The 22,467-nt window shown below is 51.1% G+C and overlaps 1 protein-coding gene across 6 annotated transcripts in view; it reads left to right on the top strand.

The window, feature by feature from the left end:
* BCL2L11 (BCL2 like 11) overlaps positions 8,727-22,467 on the top strand; it is a 71,308-nt gene continuing 57,567 nt past the window's right edge. Inside the window, exons 1-3 of one of the 6 annotated variants that reach the window (XM_018054811.1) lie at positions 11,000-11,270; positions 13,894-14,030; positions 14,199-14,288. In XM_018054811.1, the coding sequence (XP_017910300.1) occupies positions 13,907-14,030; positions 14,199-14,288 (214 nt within the window). In that variant the 5' untranslated portion in view covers positions 11,000-11,270; positions 13,894-13,906. Of the gene's footprint in view, positions 9,358-10,996; positions 11,271-12,711; positions 12,916-13,893; positions 14,289-22,467 lie in introns of those variants that run through there. The other 5 variants (XM_018054809.1, XM_018054812.1, XM_018054810.1 and 2 more) reach the window with 5 other exon arrangements.

Below are 22,467 nucleotides of genomic sequence, written 5' to 3'. Positions count from 1 at the left end.
GCTGCAACTACTGAGCCAATGCTCTGGAGCCTGGGAGCTGCAACTACTGAGCCCGGGAGCTGCAACTACTGAGCCTGCATACCACAACTACTGAGCCCGTGTACCGCAACTACCAAGCCCGGGAGCTGCAACTACTGAGCCCGGGAGCTGCAACTACTGAGCCTGTGTACCGCAACTTCCGAGCCCGGGAGCTGCAACTACTGAGCCTGTGTACCGCAACTACCGAGCCGCGTACCACAACTACTGAGCCTGTGTACCGCAACTACTGAGCCCGGGAGCTGCAACTACTGAGCCCGCATACTGCAACTACTGAGCCCGCATACCACAACTACTGAGCCCGCGTACTGCAACTACTGAGCCCACGTACAGCAACTACTGAGCCCACACGCCCTAGCGCCCGTGTTCCACAACAAGAGAAGGCACCGCAGTGAGAAGCCCGCGCACTGCAACTAGAGAGGAGTCCTCGCTCGCCACAACTAGAGAAAAGCCCATGCAGCAACGAAGACCCAGCACAGCCAGAAGTGAAAAATAAAATTATTTTGAAAGATACTCACGGAAGGTAACTTTGGGCAGCGAGAATCTATGTGTGTCAGTTGCTCGGTCATGTCTGACTCTTTGTGACCCCGTGGACTGTAGCCCGCCAGGCTCCTCTGTCCATGGGATTCTCCAGTCAAGAATACTGGAGTGGGTTGCCATTCCTTTCTCCATGGGATCTTCCCAACTCAGGGATCAAACCTGGGTCTCCTGCATTGCAGGCAGATTCTTTACCATCTGAGCCACTATGGTAGCCCTGCAAAAATCTAGAGAACATAATGAAAGTCTGAATTGAAGGGACTACAGAGGAGAGTGGAGGCAGTTCTCACGCCAGATTCCAGGATAAAAATCAATAGAGCAGAGAAAGCCTGGATGACTTTCCATGGGTGATGAAGACAGGCAACAAAAATGAATTGACCCTTCCTTTGATGAGAAATGTTTGAAGTGTGTCTGAGGGATGTATGCTGATACCCCGTTTCATTTAACATTTTCAACAACCATCTGGAGCAGGTTGTTCCTGCTCTGAAATGAAACAATACATCCTGATATTGTTTCACACACACACACACCTGCGCACGCACATCAGGATGAAGGCTTTACACATCTCACAGAGGGGGCTCGTAAGAGAATGCGTCTCTATGCCTGTTTCCCAGGTTGTCACTGTCTAGTTGCCATCACCTCCCAGGTGGAGTCCGGTAATGCCTTGGATGAAAGACCAATGTGTTGATGTATAGACCCTCTTCTTTAAGGAGAGTGCTCTTTAAAACGGTTTCAAGTGAGAAATATTGAGCATCAGAGAATAAAGAGCAATCCATCTGGATAGAAGTGGCAAGCTATGCATCCAGGTACCCACGCCTGATTTCACATCCTGTCATGTCGGCCCCCGACTTCATGTGTAAATGGACAGGTTTGCGTTGAAACTTCCTGGATAGAAGTTTCTTAGAAACCTTTAGAGGCCTTGACGATGGCATTTTGGGGATAAACAGTTGGCAAGTTTCTGCTTTCCTGCCTTTTGCACCTTACACTGTGACCTTCACATAATTACCTCACTCCGTCCTCCCATCCACATTCTAGAACAGACAGACTCCAGGCCTTGGAGATGACCGCCTCCTGGCCATCCTTGTTCTTTTGTTCTTTTTGAATTGTGTTTTTAAGATTCCTTGACGTGGGCCGAAGTTTTTATTGGATCTGTTGCAATATTGCTTCTGTTTTGGATTTCGTTTTTTAGACACGAGGCCTGTGGGGTCTTAGCTTCCCAGCCATGGATCGAACCTGTGCCTCCCGCACTGGAAGCTGAGGTCTGAGCCACTGGACCATGTGGGGATGTCCTGGGCCATCCTTGTTTAAAACAGCTCTGGGGGTCAGGAAACCCTACATTCCTGCTGAAGTACGGTGAAAGAGGCACCCATCCATCACGCCAGCTGCCTCTGGTTCGGCCCGAGCAGGCCCCATCCATTTCCCTTGACTGATGGCCCAGGAGAACTTAGGCAGTTGCAAGACTTGGGGTCGCTGGTTGCAAATGCTTTCTTTTTTCCCCGTCCCGGACACTTGGCTTGTACTGAGGATTTTTGTCGGAGGTTCGGCTTTCCTGGCGACTCAGTGGTTTAAGAATCCACCTGCCAATGCAGGAGACGCAGGTTTGATCCCTGGGTTGCAAAGATACCCTGGGAAATCCCATGGACAGAGGAGCCTGGCGGGCTATAGTCCATGGGGTCGCAAAAGAGTCGAACATGACTTATCGACTAAAACAGCAACAACAGAAACCCCTCACAGAGAAGCTGAAGGAGTGGAGGATGGTTTTAAGGCAGGTTCTGGTGATTTGCCTTCTAAACTACACTAGGGAAGTGGGCTGGACAGTGGCCTGCAGTGAGATCTCCAGCCTGCTGTTCAAATTCTCTCCCACATACCCTACCACTGGATGCTCATTTAGCTTTATTCTTTCAGGACTGATGTTCTATCTTTCCATTAAGCCTGTCAGCTACACCTATTGTCATTCAGTCACTAAGTCATGTCTGACTCTTTGGAACCCCAAGGACTGCAGTACATCAGGCTTCCCTGTTCTTCACTATCTCTTGGAGTTTGCTCAGACTCATGTCCATGGAGTTGATGATGCCATCCAGCCATCTCATCCTCTGTCATCCCTTCTCCTCCTGCCCTCAAGCCCAGCATCAGGATCTTTTCAAATGAGTCAGTTCTTCACATCGGGTGGCCAAAGTATTGGAGCTTCAGCTTCAGCATCAGTCCTTCCAATGAATATTCAGGGTTGATTGCCTTTAGGATTGACTGGTTTGTTCTCCTTGCTGTCCAAGGGACTCTCAAGAGTCTTCTCCAACACTGCAGTTCAAAAGCACCTTCTTTATGGTCCAACTCTTACATCTGTACACGACTACTGGAAAATCCATAGCTTTGACTATGTGAACCTTTGTCGGTAAAGTGATGTCTCTGCTTTTAATACAATGTCTAGGTTTGTCATAGCTTTCTTTCCAAGGAGAAAGCATCTTTTAATTTCATGGCTACAGTCACTGTCCACATTGATTCTGGAGCCAAAGAAAATAAAATCTGTCACTGTTTCCCCCTTTTCCCCTTCTATTTGCCATGAAGTGATGGGGCTGGATGCCATGATCTTAATTTTTTGAATGTTGTTGTAAGCCAGCTTTTTTTCAATATCCTCTTTCACCTTCATCAAGAGGCTCTTTAGTTCTACACCTGTCAACTACTTTGTATAATTATAAAATTGTCCTCAGATAACTAAAGCAAGAAGGTAGAAGTGAAGCTGAAGATAACCCCAGTGGATGGAAAGTTGAATTAAATTTTTTGTTTCAGTTGCCTATTGCTGTGTAATATACATCTCTAAAACTTAGTGTCATGAAATAAAAGTTATTTATTCTTTGCAATTCTCTGGGTAGGCAACCTGGGTTCTAGCATAATTCTTGAGCTAGCCTTTGGTATGATAACTGCAATCCGAGTTTAATAGGACTGAGGGGTCTGAGATAGCCTCACTCACATGTCTAACTGTGGGTCTGGCTCTTCCCCCACGTGACCGCTCATCCTCTGACAAGCTGGGCTGGGCCTCTGCACAGCAAGGGGTCTCAGGGTCCCAAGGGAGGGAGAGTAGAAGTTGGAAGCCTTCTTGAAACCCAGACTCTGAAACACACAGCATCACTTTCTCCACATTCTATTGGTCAAAGCAAGTCACAAGGCAGCCCAGATTTAAGGGCTCTATTTTCAAGGAGGAAAAGGCTCTATCATGGAGCCCAAGCAAGAAACTCGCTAATTAATGGACATTTCAAGTTGGGATAAGGGCCTTTACACAAACAGAGAACAGTTTGAGGTCATCTGGTGCTGGGAACAGAGGCGGGGACATGCGAAGAGGCAGGCAAACCTGCAGAGAGTCTCAGGAATAGCTGGGTGCTACTGTCAGTGCACTGGGTACTTTGAAACTTGGGCATCTGTTCTATAATTAACACCAACACCACAGAAAATACAGTTTGTTTAGAAGGCTATAAAGCTTAGTCACTGCCCATCCTAGGCCATCCTGCTCTCCCAGCTGGAATAAAAAAAAATGCAAGTTGAGTCAGAGAGAGAAAAAAAACTAATCCACTGCAACCAGGTAAGGGTGGAAAGCAAAAATCAACGTTATCAACCCCACCTCCAATACACATAGTCACATATCCACATACTGTCCCTCCATTATGAAGCTTCCTCTTTCTTTAAAGTAGATATTTCCAATCCTCCTCACCCGATACTTCAATGCATCTTCCGTTCTTTTTTTTTTTTTTTTTTTCACATTTTGTTGCAGTAGAAGTCTTAGTTGCAGCTTATGGGATCTAGTTGACCACTGGACCACCAAGGAAGTCCCAGATTTTATGTTCTTATTTTTAGACCAATACGTCCCCTGCTTTTGGCCTGTCCTTTTAAAAAATTTCTGCAAGAATTTATAACTTGTCCATATTCTCTTATATTTAAGGGCACTTCCCCATTGATGTTTTTCCAAAAACTGGTCAACACTCCTTACAAAGAGATGAATGGACTCGAGGTACTCTGTCCAGCACCGTTGGCTCACTGGCAGGACAGAGTGGGGGAAAAGAGGTTACAATATATATCATTTTATACTTATAGTATAGAAGTATGGGAGAAGGCAATGGCACCCCACTCCAGTACTCTTGCCTGGAAAATCCCATGGACGGACGAGCCTGGTGGGCTGCAGTCCATGGGGTCGCTAAGAGTCGGAGACAACTGAGCGACTTCACTTTCACTTTTCACTTGCATGCATTGCAGAAGGAAATGGCAACCCACTCCAGTGTTCTTGCCTGGAGAATCCCAGGGACGGGGGAGCCTGGTGGGCTGCCGTCTCTGGGGTCACACAGAGTCGGACACGCCTGAAGCGACTCAGCAGCCGCAGCAACAGAGATATGGAAATGCTGTTGTTACTGTTGTTTAGTTGCTGAATTGTGTCTGACACTCTTGTGACCCATGGACTATAGCCTGCCCGCCTCCTCTGTTCATGGGATTTCCCAGACAAGAATACTGGAGTGGGTTGCCATAGCCTTCTTCAGGGTATCTTCCCAAACCAGGGATGGAACCAATGTCTCCTGCATTTTGGGTTGATTCTTTACCACTGAGCCAGCAGGGAAGCCCAAGAAAAATCAATGCTATATTAGCTACTGCTTACGTTATATGAAGAACTGCATTTGTAAAAAGTGTCTAAAACCACACTGTAGCGCCGCGATGTTGGAGCCTGTCTCTGCAGTGTGCACCCCTACTCTAGAGCACAGAATGTCCTCAACACAGCTGAGGACTACAGTGCACACTTGGTAAGTGGAAGAATGAGCATTATCATTATCCCTCCCAGAGGTAGGAGGCTACCTGGGATCAGAGTCAAACAGGAATGCTGCTTGATCCTTCCATCTGGACCCTTGTCATTTGGGGTTTGTGTTGCAGTCTGTGACAAATGGAGAAAGAAGGAGGGCTATTTTGCGTTTGTGCTCAGGCGCTCAGTCATATCTGCTTCTGTGTGATTCAGTGGACTGTAGCTTGCCAGGCTCCTCTGTCCATGGGATTCTCCAGGCAAGAATACTGGAGTGGGTTGCCATTTCCTCCTCACCGGTATCTTCCCAACCCAGGGATCACACCTTTGTCTCCAGTGTTTCCTGCATTGAGGACCCACTAAGCCATCAGGGAAGCGTCAGTACAGGTTCTTTGAAATATATCAACAAGCTAAATGACACACCCACCAGCACCATGACACTCCTGAGGCCAACCATCAAAGACCAAAAAGTGGGTGGGGGACCAATTCCTAGAAATCCCTACCCCCGTCCCCTGTAATAGTTGGAATAACCCTTCCACTCATTGGCCTATGAAATTACCTAGTCCCTAAAAACTAACCACACCTTACTTCCCATCCTCTAGCCTCCTGAGATGGCCCACACTCGGTGGAGTGCATTTCTCTCTAAATAAATCCACTTTTTGGCTTCCTTAGTGGGGCTAATATAGAGAATCCGCCTGTAATGCAGGAGACACAGGTTTCATCCCTGGGTCTGGAAGATCCCCTGGAGAAGGAAATGGCAACCCCCTCCAGTATTCTTGCTTGGAGAATCCCATGGACAGAGAAGCCTGGTGGGCTACAGTCCATGGGGTCGCAAAGAATTGGACATGACTAAGTGTGCACATACCGACACCTATCCAAAAAAGAAAAGAAATCTGCCTCTTATAATTTCTACCTCTGGATCCTTGTTCTGTGATCGGCATCAGACAAACCAAACCCATATTCTCTTCCAAGCAATATTCATTGGAATAATTGAATTTTCCCTGTTGTAGAATACACTACAGAATTGGTTGAGGTTCATAATGCTAACTGAAAGGAAAATTTGTCTCCAGTAATGATACTACAATGTGTGGAAGCTTTAGGGACTTGCACACCATCTCATGGTTTTGAATTGTGTGGGCAGATACAGAGTTGACAGATTAGTCAGGGATTTGTCAAGAGTATTAATTACAAACTTTGAAATCTTGGTCAGTGAAAGTTCATCATAGTGTACCTTGTGAATGTGATCAAAGTCTTTTCAGTACTGATTTGATGATGCTTAACCACAGTGTGTAAAGAATGAAGGTTTTCATTAGAAAATACTGATGTAATAGAGCAAGTTTTAAGGGAAGATGGATTGTTAGACTATTAAAATTCATGTTCTTTCCCCACCTACTCCCCATCCCCCCTTGGGGAGCCCACTCTCATTGTCTCTGAACACCTGAAGTGGCATTTTGAACTATTGCAAAGAACTGTCATCTTAACAGCATTAGCGTAACTCAGCGATGACCGCCACCATGAGGGCAAAGGTGGGGTTGGTATAAGTGATGTTTTAAAAACCATAAAAATAAACCATAAAAACCTGGGGGCTACCTGTAATTTAGTGAGTGAAAGAAATTTATGGCTGGATGAAAACTTGAAAAATGGAGGAGTAAATTGTGTAGCTAGTAAGTGGGAAAGGAAAGTAGTTCTTCTGCCCTGCCCTTGTCAAGGTTTAGGAAAACAATCTATTATGTTTAAGAGCTTTTTTTCTTTTTCCTGGCACCTAAACCATGGGAAATGAAATAAAAATACACTCAGTGCAGCTCCTTCAAAATCCCTGGCCTGCGTTTCCCTTTCTCTTCTGCAGGAAAAGCTTATCTGTGCCTTCCAACTTTTGTCAGGACACAAGGGTGTCAGTGGGGTTCCTTTGTGTTATATTTCCTGCGCAGGTATATTTCCTGCACGGCAGTGGGGGTGGGAGGTGCGCAAAGGTACCAATGCCTGGCCTTGGCCCCCCAGCTCCGCTGTGCAGATGTTTCAGGAACTGTGGTCTCTGCCAGCCAGGGGTGGGAGGTGCTGGTCATTGTGGAATAGCGGGAAGTCTCCACTGGTTCACCTTTTTCTGATGCTCTTGCTCTTCAGTTGCCTCTGTGTGCCAGAGGGTGGCACCCCAGTCACTCCAGAGGTAGAGTGGAGGGAGAGGGAAAGAACCGGAGGAGAGGTGGGGGAAGGGGAATGGAGGCTGGAAAGGGGGATTCTCTAGGTGTTGGTCTCCGGCCCCCAGCGAATTTGGAGCCCACACCCACGCCTTCGAGGAATAAGCTTGCTTCTGCCAGACTAAGTGTCAACAGCTAGGAATTTCTAAGATGAAGAAGGCTTGTGACGGTGACCAACAGCCTCTACCCTCCTGGGTCCCAGGAAATCGGAAGGGAAACTAGCGTCAGCGACTGCTGGGTGTGCGGGTGCTTGCGGGTGGGCGTAAAGCGGCTGGCGGAGTGAGCCAACATCTGACCCGTTCCTCTGTGTTGTCTTTTGCAGTTGCTCCATTTGTGCAACTCAGTGAAGGGTGATGCCCTAACGGTGATCTCTGCCTTTAACATCTCACATGCCTCCCTCCACGCACCGATCGCTGGAATCGCCAACCCGAAGGCCGCCTGGGTTTTGTACCCAGCACCACAGCATTCCCTGGCCGGGGAAAGAGCGCGGTCTCCGCGGCCCAAGCTGGGAGCGAAGCTGTAAGCGGGCGGGGCTGCCAGGGTGGTGGCCCGCCCGCAGCTGCCAGAATGCTTCTCAGACGCCTGGAGCTGGGGCCCGAGGCCGGCTGGCACGCGCTGCGCCGCGGCCCTCAGGGATTTCGGTCATGGGATGGGGTTCCCGCTGAGGCTGGCCAGGCCACTAGGCTGTTGGGAGGCGGCAGCCCCATTTCCGATCCGGAACGCGGCCTTTTATCCTCCCCAAGTAACCCCGACTCGCCGGGCCATGCCCTCTGCAGCTTAGGGCACTACACCGAGTGGGCTTTCCTTTGGGCGCGCTGCAGAGCCGGTTGCCATCCAAGGTCTCTCGCTGCTAGTGGTGATTCAGGTTCCCAGTGATTTGGGAAGACTGTGGTGCTGGAGGAAAAATAAACGTCTAAAAATGAAACGCCCGTAGGCAAAGGTTCAATTCAGCAAGTGACGCTTTCCCAGCCCCCACCCCGGGGGGGGAGGGGTGCGCCCTGCGAGGAAACACTCGAGCCGGGAGAGGGGAGTGTGAACCTGGAGTCTTGCTCTGGGCAAAGCATGAACCCGGGCGTGTCCCTCCAGGCTGGCAGCTTCCGGACCGACCGCCAGACGAAGCTCTGAAACATTTTTACCATATTAAAGTGTAATGTGTTCTTGAGAAGAGCACAGACAGAGATACAGTTTCGTCATGAAATAAGGCGTCGGGAAGGTTCCCGCAGCTTGCCGAGCACGGGGAGGTGAGCGAGGCGATCCACTGTAGTTAAGTTGGTTTCGGGACTTGGAGAGACACGCCTGTGGTTCCAGCGAGGGCCATAGATGTCGCCCGACTTCACTCTTGCTTTCAGTCTATGCCCTCCGTTTTCCCTCTCCACATCTCGCGGAGGAGGCAGAAGGGGACGCCGCGCTGCCTCTGACCACAGGACAGGAGCCAAGACCTCGCACCTACCCGCCCTCCCCTAGGCTGGGGCTCTGCGGGAGAGGGCGTGAAGCGCCGACGTCAGGCGCTTGGTCAAAGCTCCTCAGCACAGTCTGGGTTGCGCGAACTGCCACCTCCGAGCCGACCGCCTGCTTGTGGCCCAAATAAGAGCATGTAGCCGGCTGCTTTCTCCGACTCCTTTTTTTTTTTTTTTTAAACTGTTCACAGGGTCACCAGAGCAGACGACGCGGGGGCGGCGGAGCTGCACAGAAGCAAAAAACAACCATCGGGGTTTCTTCTGTGTGGTTCTTTTCCGGTCCCTGTCTTCATCGTCCAACCCCACGGAGAGCGTGGAGCACTCGGGCGCGCAGCGGGTTTGGGGCTCCTCTCGGGCACAGAAGGTTGGTCTCTTTTCCCCGAGTGCCGCGATAGGAGGTTAAGGCGCAGAGTTTGCCTGCGGCCGCCACCTGTTAGGCACTGATGGCAGTTCCAAGCTGCGGACACCCGCGCGCGTCCTTTCCCTCCTGCAGCGAAATCCCGGGGTGGAGCCCGGCGCGCGTCCTCCAGCCCCTCGGCCTCCTTCACCTCGCTCAGGACTCTCGGGAGGATGCGCTGAGAAACCTGGGGCTGTGCTGTTAATGTTCCGCATTTGCTTATAAAACATAAAAACTGACCAAGGTGGCTAGACGGCGGGATCATTCCTCGCTGATTTGCTTCTCTGCACCGAGACATTCATCTGGGGTTCGGGTTAGGGAGGCCCCTAAATTGAGTCTGTAATCCATCTAGCCTGATCTCTCCCGCGGCGGGATGTTCCATCTCCTAACCGATTTGCCCTCCACTACTCCGGCTGCGGGCGTCTCAAAACTAGGGGAGCCCAGGGAAGGGCGGAGGTGGGGATGCAGGATGCGTACTGAAAGGGCCGTAGGCGTGCGGACCACGGCGTTCACAGACTTTGGTCTTCCGGGGAAGGAGTGGAGTGGGGCTTCGGATTCTAAAGACAAGGGGACGGGGAAGCGCAGGGAGGAGGAGTAGGGGTATATTGCGCTCTCCCTGCTGCTCTCTACGAGCCCTCCGAGGCTCTCGGCGCTGCCTTCTCTGACCTTAACACGCCAGGGGACCATTCCTGGACGGTCCTCTGAGAGCCCAACAATTCTCGAGGACCCAACCAAGTGGAGGCACCATCCCATCTCCTATCTGGAGGCCACGACTCTTCCCAGTCCTTTTTTCTTAAAAGGATCTTTAAAGATTTTTTCATTTCCCTATTTCACCTGCTCAGCGTTCACTCCCAGTCTCGCAGCGGGGCTGCGGAAAAACGCATCCGGGGATCGCCCTGGGTCCTTTTCTTATCTCCCCATTACAGGCTTTACCTTTTACCAGGGGAGATTTGGCGCGGTAGAAAAGCTGGATGCAGCTTGGGGTGGCTTTAGAGAGGGCGCCTGAGTACCGCGTTAGGCGAGAGAGAGGAAGATGCGCAGTCGGCAGATGGGGGTCCAGCGCGGAGCCCCCTCATCTGGAAGGGAGAAGAACTAAAGAGACACCCCTCTCACCCTTGGACCTGCGCGTTCCCGAGGACCCACCCAGTCTCGGCGCCTGCCCCAGGACAGCTCAGAAGGGAAACTCCCGAGGCAGAGCCAAGGCTCAGGGGCGCCTCTTGAGGCTTTCCGCGGGCGGCAGAGGCCGGGCCTGGCTCAGAGTGTGCCCGGAGCGCCCCCTCTGTTCCACTCGCACGCCTTGGCCACCAGTGAATTGCGGAGGGTGTGGGGAGGAGAGAGTGCACTTTGGGATGGGGGATGGGGGCGCGCAGAGCAGTCCGTAGCCCAAGTCTCCCGGGTAAACACGCCCGGCAGGGGCAGGGCCGGCGGCGCGCGCAGCGGGGAAGTCGGCGGGGACGCCCCCTCCTTTACCTGTCCGAGCCTGCACGCGCGGGCGGCCGCGGCGCAGCGGGGGCGGGGCTTGCCAGCCCGCGCGCCAGGCGGGACTTAGCGGGGGCGGAGCCCACGGTGATTGGGCCCGGACCTGGGGCCACCAGCCTGAGCTGGGCAGCAGAGCCGCGCAGGTTTCACTTCGCTCCAAGCAGCCGCCAGGTCTCGGTCCTGCAGGAGCGCTCTGTCCCACTTCGCCGTCGCCGCCGCGGTCCTCGGATTCTCGCAACCGCCCTGCGCACCCTGCCCTCTGCGGCCAGCACCGTTTCAGGCTGCTTGGGTTAGCCTCGCTCTCGCCGCCGCCGCCGCAGCCGGTGCCACCGCCTCGGTGCCGTTCCCCTGGCCCTCGCCCCCCAATGTCTGACCCTAATTCACGAACTGAGAAACGCAAGGTAAATACTTTCGAGTCCCGGGGAGCAGGCCGGGTACGGATGGAAGATTGCCGCGGGAGCCAGCACGGCGCCACCTCCAGCCCGCTTCCCGCGCACGTGCGGTTAGAGGCGCGCGTCCTCGTCCGGCGTGTTGTCGGGTGGGAGGCGGTCACCGGTGCGGGTCGAGTTCGTGCCGCAGGCAGGGGAGGGTCGTCCGCACTGAGGCTGCGAGCACTTAACGGCTCGGGCGGGGATGCGGCGCACCGGGATGGTGAAGCCTCTCCGGGCCGGCTGGGGGAGGCAGCGCGTGCGCCCCGCGCTGACTGGGGAGCTGGGGGCAGCCGCGCCGGACCAGGCTGACCGCCCGCCCGTGAAGTCTCGCCCGCCCGCCAGGTCCGACGGGTCCTGAGTAGCGGCCGCGAGATAACCAGCCGGTTTCGCGTCTCGGCTTTTTTTGGGGACGCAGGCTCGTTGTGAAGGATTTATGGAACAGCGACGGTGATTAAACTGACGGGACTCGACTTTTCTTTTTACTCATTCAGGCCGAAGTTTTGGGCTGCTGCTGCGTTCGTCCTCTCTCTGGGACGTTTTGGGGGTCCTGCCCCGTCTGCGGGCGCTCTGCGGACGATGCCCAACGCAAGATCCACAGACAGCCAGAGACAAGAGGGCCTCCCCCGACCGCCGGGGCACGCGGTGGACGAGCCGCTGGCTGTAGGACCGGCCCGGTCCCGTGGGGCCCGATCCTCTTAGCGATTCGGGTGTGCTCACTCGCCGCTCGATCCACTCGCAGTCCTGGCTGGCTGGCTAGCTGCACCGTGCCCTCGGGGGCCTGTTACTCGGGGTTGGCGCAGGTAGTGGAATGCCCACTGGACCCCGGCGCTGGGGGTGTGGATATATTTCTTGTCGGTGGTCGCGGATGTGCGCGTCGGTGGCCATTTGGTGCGTGTCCCGTGGCGCATGGGGAGAAAGAGGGAGGAAGTCGGAGGAGGATGGGGGCTTCGGCTGGGGAGAGGGTGGCCTTTAGGGTGCCCACCCCAGCGGGCCTGCACTGGGGTCGGCGGCCGGGGCTGGAGTCTGGGGCCGGCTCTGCGGGTTCTGTTTTGTCTCCAGGTGACCGGCTCTCGGGGGCGGCGGGAGCTGCAGAGGCGGGCGCGGCGCCAGGACTGACGGAGGGGAGGGGCAGGTTTGGCTGGGCAGCCCCGGTCCCAGAGGCCCCGGAAACCTCCGCCGCCGCTCCCGCCGCAGTCAGGGCCCGAGCCGCGTTCGGCGGCGAGTTTGTCAACAATCGCCTCGCCTTCGGCGGCCTGTTGGCAGGCGCCGCCCCCGCCGCCGCCACCGATTGGCTGCGGCTCCGAGCGACCGCGCGAGGGCCAATTGGGAGCGCGGGCACCCGGCGCCGGCGGCGCGGGGAGGTCGGCGGTGCCGGCGGCGGCGGGCGCAGTGCGCGAGGGGAGGAGCGGGAGGAGGCGGAGGATGTTCCCGGCTGCTGCGGCCGGGGCAGCGCGGGCCACAGGCGAGGCGCGCGGAGCCCTCGGCTGCCCGGCGGAGCGCGGCGGCGGCGGGCGGACGGCGATTTGCAGGCTCTGCGCTGCGCGGGGAGCTCAGAGCGCGAGTCTCGGGCTTTGTTTCCCGCGCCGCCTTCGTGTGGACTGTCGGGGGGTTCCAGGTCGGCGAAGGGCGCGGGCTGGGCGCCGCGGGGCCCGGGCTCGGACGCAACTCGGAAGGGAAGGGGCGGACGTGAATTTCGGCCTAATTGCCTTAGGAAGGGAGGGTTTCGGGGGTGCGGGAGCCGCGCGCCCTAATGCCGCTCAGCGTGCGGAGTTACTTATGGATTTGGCTGGGGTCGCCAGGAGCCGGCTTGGGGGACCTTCCTCCCATTCGGAGGTGTGCACCCAACAGCGCGGGTGTAGCTCGGAGAAGTTCTGTCGGGTTCGGTGTGGCGCGCTGCCCGCGCCCCCGCCCGCCCCTCACCGCGGGAGGAGGGGCGCGCGGACCAGGAGCGGGAGGGACTGCGGGCGGGCGGAGAGCCGGGGCCGAGCCGAGCCGCGCTGAGTTACAAACTCTATTGTGACGCACTTACTACGACTGACGGCCCTTGCCAAACCTTCCCCAGACTTGCTGTCCTCAGCACTTTCGGCAGAACAATGGGGCCGGAGTGGGGAACGCGGCCAGCCGCCTGCAATCGCTGCATCTGCGCCCGCTCCTGGGCTCCAGTGTTGTATCTGATCCGGGGAAATCAGAGCCCGCGGGGAGTTTCTGACTTATTCTAGTGGGCCCTGGGCAAAGAACACTTGTCAGTAGATCTCAGACAAGCAGCCTCTTCTAAAACGTGTGTGTGTGTGTGTTACAGCACCGGTTCCAGGAGTAATTGACATTGTTGCTGTTTTGTTTGGTGGCTGGAAGTTTAGTCCCTCTCCCCACTTCACCCCCCACCCCCAAAATGATACCTTTATTTTTAAGGTTATTTCTATTATTTTGGAAGGTCTTATGGAGAACTACTCTATTAGTAATGACTTTAACAATGTTAAAGTATTGGGTGTTAATTCTAAGAATTTGTCACGAAGAGGTGAAAGTTTGCCCAGTTAGGTGTTCGTTGTAATTGTTACTTTGCTTAAGATAACCCTAGTTTTAATTTTCCTTGCAGAAAAAAAGACCAAATGGCAAAGCAACCTTCCGATGTAAGTTCTGAGTGTGACAGAGAAGGTGGACAATTGCAGCCTGCCGAGAGGCCTCCTCAGCTCAGACCAGGGGCCCCCACCTCTTTACAGACAGAGCGGCAAGGTAATCCTGAAGGAGAAGGGGACCGCTGCCCCCAAGGCAGCCCGCAGGGCCCGCTGGCCCCACCGGCCAGCCCCGGCCCTTTCGCTACCAGATCCCCGCTCTTCATCTTCGTGAGAAGATCCTCCTTGCTGTCTCGGTCCTCCAGCGGGTATTTCTCTTTTGACACAGACAGGAGCCCGGCACCCATGAGTTGTGACAAATCCACACAGACCCCAAGCCCTCCTTGCCAGGCCTTCAACCATTATCTCAGTGCAATGGGTAAGCAATACCGGGGAGGCGACTGTGCATGCGTGGGTGCATTTAGAGCAGCCCCCTGTTTAGACTCCTTTTACTGATTTGTTTCATGTTCTGTTGGGAATGGAGCACATGTCAAGTAAAACATCCAGCCAACATTTTAAAAAGCATGTTGCTACGTTTTGTGGCAGCAGTGAGTTGATGTCCATGCATCAGCCTGTTGGGGAGTATGTATCGTGTATCATACCCCACGGTGCCTTCGTAAAGTGTCTTAGCGGCTGCATGCTTAAGATGCACCTTAAGATGTGCTCATTAATGACATTCCATTTGAAAGGGACTCCACAGTCAGTTACGGCAGATAGCGTGAGAACCTAACCCAAACTGTGGAGAAAGAGATGAGAAGCTCATCATTTTAAAAAATGTTATTTTTATAAAGATGAACTAGTTCATATCTGCCTTCCCATCATAGAACCATGAAAACAGTTTGTTTTCTACTTAGATTTCTCTTTAGACTTCTTTTGTTTTCTAGGGGTTAGGGGTTTGGACGTAGTACCAACCAGATTAGATTGTGGAAGTTTATTTCAGGGGTTAAAGGCAGTCTAGAGTCTGAAGGAGGAGTGGCAAGCATGATGCCCAGAAAAGTCAGGCAGTCCCTTTGGTGAGGGCCCTGACAGAGGGAAGGAGCACGTGCCAGCTGGAAGAGCATTTGCCCTTGTCCATTTGGGTGCCCCCAGGTGTAGCTGTGCGGCTGCGTGGTCTCTAGCTGGTAGGTTTTCCTATGTGAAGGGGCTTCCCTGGTGGCTCAGATTGTCAAGAATCTGAAGGCAGTGCAGGAGACCCAGGTTTGATACCTGGGTGAGGAAGATCCCCTGGAGGTTTTCCTCCAGGCCAGATAGTCTGAGAATGCAGAGCTTGATGTCTGTAATCTGCTTATTAAACTGTGTAACTCATTTAGAACTTTGAAAGCACAGTACAAGCCACATAAAAATATCTGTGGCCTTGATTTGACCAGTTGAGCTTCCAGCATGTGATTTTGAGTATCTGCAGTTCTAGCCACCCTAATCAGCGGGTACATGGGTTGGTTCAAATCACTGTTCTTCAGTAGTGGAAAAGGTTTAATAATCAGCGGATACATGGGTTGGTTCAAATCATTGCTCTTCAGTAGTAGAAAAGGTTCTTATCTTGATTAGGATTCACGAGAATCTCACTTACCATTTATCCAGATTAGCTCTTCTGTGTTGAGATATAAGTAAGTTGGCAGCAATAAGGATTAAGAAATCCAGCATAGGTTCTGTTTAAAACATAGGTGACACCATGTCAAAAGCTAATTAAAATGAAATCATCAGGGTAGACGTGACTGCTGGACCGCAATGACAAATCTTAGTTTTGCAAATACCACAGAGCTCTGTCTATAAAATCTTCAGTAGGATGAGCCGTGCAGGTCTGTCCCCACGTTGCAAAATTAGAAAGAACCTCAGAAGTTGGGCACGCCTGGGAAGGGACAGACACATGACAAAAACACCAGCAGCTGTATGTGTTTGCTGCTCACCTCCTGCTGAATGCTGAGTGGCTTTATTAGGACCCCTTCCTTAGGGAAAGGAACTGGAAGTTTAACTGTTATTCTAGTTATTGCTATTCCCGAGTTCATTTCAGCCTTAGAAGGTCTTGGTGTTCGCATGTTTTTCTGCCCTTGAAAATGCTCTTGACTGTAGGAGCATTTATAGGTACATAATGAGTTACTAAATGAGTTAATGTGGTTTTACAGTGTACATGTTTAAATGAAAATGTGAAAAGTGTTAGTCGCTCAGTCATGTCTGACTCTTGGTGACCCCATGGACTGTAGCCCTGCCAGGCTCCTCTGTCTGTGGAGTTCTCCAGGCAAGAATATTGGAGTGAGAGCCTTTCCCTTCTCTAGGGGATCTTCCCGACCCAGGATAGTACCTAGGTTTCCTGCATTGTAGGCAGATCCTTTACCATCCAAGCCACCAGGGAAGCTTGTGGATATTTAAAAACACCATGCCTTTTTTTTTTGAAGGATCCTTCCGAAGCTATTATAGTTCCCCCCTGCAGACCTTTGAATCAGTTTCTGCAGGTAGCTTAGTGCATGGAAATAGTTTCTCATTGCCTGGAATATTCCTCCTTCAACCAGGAATAGTGGGTGTGGTAGTTTTGTGTTTTTGTTTAAGTAGGGATGGGCATGAGTGCTTTTTCTGGTGATGTTGAGCAAGCTAATTATAAGGTAAGCACCGTTACTTGAGGTGACAGATGTACAGCTTTAGCAAGATCACAATCTAAATTATTAAGCAAAGTTACGGTTTTACCTGTGAAATATAAAATAATGGATCCTGAGGTGTAATTTTACAGTACTAACTGCATTCCCACAGGCTGGTGTGATAACTTAGAGGTTAATGCACAGGATTAAATGATAAGTTTGGAGGGGTTTGTCTGAAGATAATGCATCAAGTTTTCGGTATTAAGTTCTTGGGAGATTTATTGGGATTGGAGTGAATTACTGATGGGGGGAGGGGATTAAGATGTGAATGTGTTACAGAATAAAACTTGCATCTTTCGTAGTCCATAACTTTTTTTCCTGGCTATTCTTAAAATACTTCAGTGCCTGGGGACCACTTCAGTGTGATGATTTGATCAACTTGTTCTCTGCATGGCCATGAGTAGCACTCCTTGTTCAGCCATACCCATTAAGATGTTCAACGAAGCTTCTGATAATTTTTCGCAAAGTACATTTTTCACAAAGAGGTCATTATGACTGCTTTCAACCAGCGGCAGCACAAATGGGAGGTTAGAAAGAGGTCCTTCCTCAGCGCTTCCTTTGGCCACAGAACAGCTTTCTGCTGAGTGACGGGGTGGAGAGCGTGTATGTTGTGATTTTGTCCTGAGAATGTAAAGTCTTGTCTAGGATATACAACAGATGTTTGAGCTATAAATGTCTTTCCATTGTCTTCTTCGTCCTCAGTTTTTCTGAAGATATCTTCAAAAAATATTTGTAAGAGAGACAGTTTTTTCATTTTTACCAGATTTTATTCTCTTTACCCCCTGGGAGGAGTGGCCTTGGCAAATGCTATCTGAAATCAGTGAGCTGTGTATTCTCATCAGAATCACCAGCAGAGGTGTTGATTGGCAGGGTGCCTTTTCTGGAGAGTGTGCCATGGATGTGTTTGGTTCAGATGTGCACTGAATTCTGTACAAGTTCATATGCTTTGAAGATGAAGTCTAAGCAGTTGCAGATCAGAGCTCGGAAAGGCTGAGTATAGGTGAACGCTGGTTATTAGCAGCTCCCATACTTTCTGTGGTAAATGTTATACTTGTTGCTGGCGCATTAGAATCCACTGGTGGGAGTTAATTGAGTTGTTCTTCAAGCCCATCCCTCAGCATCTTGTGCCTGCGATCCTTATAGCTGGTAACGGGCCCCTCTTTTAAACTATGAGCTCTCAGAGTGGGGACATGACATCCCGAAGGTCCTGATGAGACCTGGAGAGGAGGAGGAGGTGCTTAGAGGATATTCAGAGTCATTCAAGCCTTGCCTTTCCAGAGAGCTGACCAGGGACAAATAAGGTTTCCCAAAAAGTCTTTGTAGGAAGATGGCCTTGCCCATGCCTGTCAAAAAATAGGTTTTGTTATTTAGGTCCAGCTGTCAGGTGTGTCGTGCAGGAGTGATGGGTATGGTGGCGGGAGCACAGGCCCAGGGGGAAGCCGCCCGGGAGCATCGAGCTGTTGCCTTGGGACTAGTGCAGCCGAGAGGTCAGTCACTCAGTGTCCGCGCGCGCTGCGGTTTGTAGGTTTAGCGTCAAAGAAAGTAAGTAAAATGCCTCAGTCTTTCTTGTATGAATTGTAAGCTGAGATATTTTGAATATAGTGGGTTAAATTATATATTTTTTATCATAATAAACACAAAACGTACCGTCTTCACTGTTCCTGAGAATACTCTGTAGTCATGTTGAGCGTCTTCACATTGCTGTGTAGCCAGTTCTTAGAGCTTTCTCGTCATACACTACTGAAATTTGGTAGCCGTTAAAGCACCTCCCCGTTTCTCTCTCCCACCCAGCTCTTGGCAGCCACCATTCTACCTTCTGTGTGATTTTTGATGACTCTAATTAGGTACCGCATGTGCGTGGAGAATCCCAGGGATGGTGGAGCCTGGTGGGCTGCCGTCTGTGGGGTCACACAGAGTCGGACACGACTGAAGTGCCTTAGCAGCAGCAGCCGCAGTGAGTGGAATCACACAGTATTTGACTTTTTCTGACTGGCTTATCTCACTCAGCGTAATGTCCTGCGGAGTCATCCACATTGTAACCCGTGAAGCGGATTCCCTTCCTTTTTAAGGCTGGATCAGATTCCGTTGTATGTGTAAACCACACTTTCTGTATCCATTGATTTGTGGGCGAACATTGGGTTGCTTTCATCGCTTTGCTGTTGTGAATAATACTGCTGTGAATGTGGATGTACATATTTCTGTTCGAGATCTTACTTTGCATTCTTTCAGATACAGACCTAAAAGTGGGGTGGCTGCGTCCTGCAGTAGATCTGTTTTCAGTTTTTTAAGGAACATTCAGAAAACGAAGACCATGGCCTCCGGTCCCATCACTTCATGGGAAATAGATGGGGAAACAGTGGAAACAGGCTCCAAAATCACTGCAGATGGTGACTGCAGCCATGAGATTAAAAGACGCTTACTCCTTGGAAGAAAAGTTATGACCAACCTAGATGGCATATTCAAAAGAAGAGATATTACTTTGCCGACTAAGGTCTGTCTAGTCAAGGCTACGGTTTTTCCAGTGGTCACGTATGGATGTGAGAGTTGGACTGTAAAGAAGGCTGAGCGCCGAAGAATTGATGCTTTTGAACTGTGGTGTTGGAGAAGACTCTTGAGAGTCCCTTGGACTGCAAGGAGATCCAACCAGTCCATTCTGAAGGAGATCAGCCCTGGGATTTCTTTGGAAGGAATGATGCTAAAGCTGAAACTCCAGTACTTTGGACACCTCATGTGAAGAGTTGACTCACTGGAAAAGACTCTGATGGGAGGGATTGGGGGCAGGAGGAGAAGGAGACGACCGAGGATGAGATGGCTGGATGGCATCACTGACCCGATGGACATGAGTCTGAGTGAACTCCGGGAGATGGTGATGGACAGGGAGGCCTGGCGTGCTGCGATTCATGGGGTCGCAGAGTCGGACACGACTGAGCGACTGAACTGAACTGAACTGAACTGATAACTGTTTGCCACCGTGGCTGCACTGATTTGCGTTCCCACCATCAGTATTCCTTTTCACTACCTCCTCAACCAGCATTTGTTATCTTTTTCTGACAGTAGCCATTTTAACAGGAGTCAGGTGATAACTCCATGTGGTTTAGATTCTCAGCTCCCTAATGGTTAGTCACGTTGAGCATCTTTTCGTATGTTTGTTGGGCATTAAGTATTTTTTGATACTAACCTTACCAGTTTCTTTTTACTTCTTTAAGTGGGACTACGAGAAAAAAGTCAGATTAGGTCTGTGGCTAGCATTCGGCTCTAACAGAATGGGTTGGCCTTGCAGATGAGGGAGCTGGACACAGCTTGGTGCTTTAGCAGCCAGACCTGACTCTTGCTCTCAAAGCACCTCATTTCCATGGAACTTATTCCTTTGGTGTCTTTTGTTGACTCAGATGAGTGAAAGTAATCACCCTAATCTTGTAAGCATCTTAAACATCAGATGAGCTTTGTAAGGTCTACTCTCCAGGTAAATGTAAATATCGGTTTTGTTTCACCTCTTTAAACTCTGTGATCCATGCAGGTTTTGAGAAGGTGGAAGGTGGAGTGATTTGGTTCCTTGGGCACCGTAAGTCTGCCCACAAATCCTCATGATAGTTTTCTTTGCTGAAGACTTGGTTCTGGCCTCCAAACCCCAAGGTCTCTCGTTCAGACACCAAGAGAAACAGGTAGTTTGTATTACTGTGTCCTGTGTGGGGGCAGAAAGTGATGACAGAGTGAACACTGGTTCCTAACAACTTAGTAAGTTACAGCTTTCTAGACATTTTTAAGTTACATCTATTAAAAAAACCAAAATCTTTGAGGTAAAAATAGATTGACATGCAGTTGGAAGAGATAACAGAGGTCCTAGGTGTCCTTTACCCAGTTTACCACAGTGGCAGCATCTTGTTTAAATAGCACAGTGGCTTCCCCGGCGGCTCAGACGGTAGAGAATCTGCCTGCAATGCAGGAGACGTGGGTTCGATCCTTTGGCCAGGAAAATCCCCTGGAGAAGGAAATGGCAACCCACTTAAGTATTCTTGCCTGGGGAATTCCATGGACAGAGGAGTCTGGCAGGCTACAGTCCATGGGTCGCAAAGAGTCAGAAACAGCTCAGTGACGAACAACCACAACATCATAGCCAGCACGGGACATTTTAGAACCCCGCTGCTGTATGTAAATTTCAGCAGCCTCACATGGACTCCGTTTGTGTGCGTGGGAGTATGTTCTGTGCCATTTTATCAGATGTGTAGGTTTGAGTCACCCCCCCCCCCCCCCCGGACGACCTGGATCCAGAAGAATTCCATCCCTCGGTTTCTCTTGCACGTTTTTATAGTCGCAGCCACCTTCCTTCTGCTCCCTAACCCCCAGCAGCCGTGAATCTGAGTGGCATGTCTGCACTTCTGTCCTTTCAAGTATGCTATCAAGATGCCATACCGTAAGTGGCTCTTGGAACTTGGCTCTTTTCACTCAGCATGAAACCACTGAGGCCCACCCAGGACGCTGTGTGTGTTGCACGTGCCTCCGTTTCCCTGTTGGCCTGTTGAAGGGCATTGGCTATTGGCAGGCCCTGGCAGGGACCTGGCATAGCTGGAACTGGGGGCATTTGCCAGCTCGCCCTGGACATCAAACTGTGCCCTCTGGTATGTCTTTGGGCAGCTTTCAGTTGAAAGCCACGGGCACCGGCCTTCATTTTTAAGCCGCTGCCTCGCTGCCAGCCTGGCCACTACCTGACGCGTGCATGGTGACAGCTCACTGGAGCGCTGCTGCTGCTGCTGAGTCGCTCAGGCATGCCCGACTCCGTGTGACCCCACAGACGGCAGCCCACCAGGCTCCCCCATCCCCGGCATTCTCCAGGCAGGAACACTGGCGTGCTGGTGGTACGCAATGGTTTTTCGCATCTGTTTGTCTCTGTCCACCCTCCTATGAGATGGCCGTTCGCCGCAACAGAACTGTTCCTGTACAGGTTTGTGTGTGAACGTGAGTCTTCATTTCTCTGGGGTAAATGTCCAGAAATGCAGTCACTGGGTCAGATGGTATTAAGAAACTGCCAAAGAGTTTCCCAGAGTGTGCAATTTTCCAAAATTGTTTTAGTCTCTGTCCTGGTTATAACTTATAGAAAACTATAAACTAACAATATCAGGGATGAAATGGGCTATCACAGCAGAGCGTGCATCCAGATACTTGTATTTTCTTATTTTTTAACCTTTCTGGATTTTTTAGTCTTTCTAGAGTGTGTCTGTTTTGATTTTTTTTAAACCAGCCTTTGGTTTCATTTACTTTCCTCTATTATTTTCCTGTCTTCAATTCTGTTGTTTTATCATTCTGCTGTTTATTTTGTGTCTGTTTTGTTTTTTCTAATTTCTTGAGGGTAGGAGTTTAGAGTAGTGGTCCCTTTCCTCTTCTCTACTGTAAGCATTTACTGTCATAAATTTCTCTTCTTCCCTGCTTTAACTGTATCCCACACGTTTTGATATATTCTGTTTTCATTTTCATTGACTTCTGTGTTATTTCCTTTGATCCTCTGACCCTAGACTGTTTAGACATGTGTTGTTTCATTTCCAGGTACTCAAAGATTGTCTTGTCTTTCTCATGTTTTCTTGTGTGATTCCAGTATGGTCAGAGAACACACTCTGAATGAATCCAGTTCTTTTAAATTTATTGGGGTTTGTTTTGTGGGTCAGGACATGGTCTGTGCGGGGAATGGCCCAGGAGTGCCTGTGGGCTGGGGCGTTCGTCTCCTGCTGCTGTGGGATGGTGTGTCAGTATGTATCTGTCCATTCGATCTTACCAGCTGCTTGTGTTGCTGGCGCCTCTGTATCTTTCCTGAGTTTCTGTCTAGTTGTCTTGTCAGTAGCTCAGAGTGCAGTGTTGAAGTCCCCGGCTGTAGTAGTGGATTCGTCTGTTTCTCCTTTCGTATCTGTCAGACTTTCTTCCGTATACTGCAAGGCACTGTTA

Source organism: Capra hircus, chromosome 11 (assembly GCF_001704415.2).
Source record: "Capra hircus breed San Clemente chromosome 11, ASM170441v1, whole genome shotgun sequence".
Taxonomy (NCBI): domain Eukaryota; kingdom Metazoa; phylum Chordata; class Mammalia; order Artiodactyla; family Bovidae; genus Capra; species Capra hircus.
This window is presented reverse-complemented; position numbering and strand designations above follow the sequence as displayed.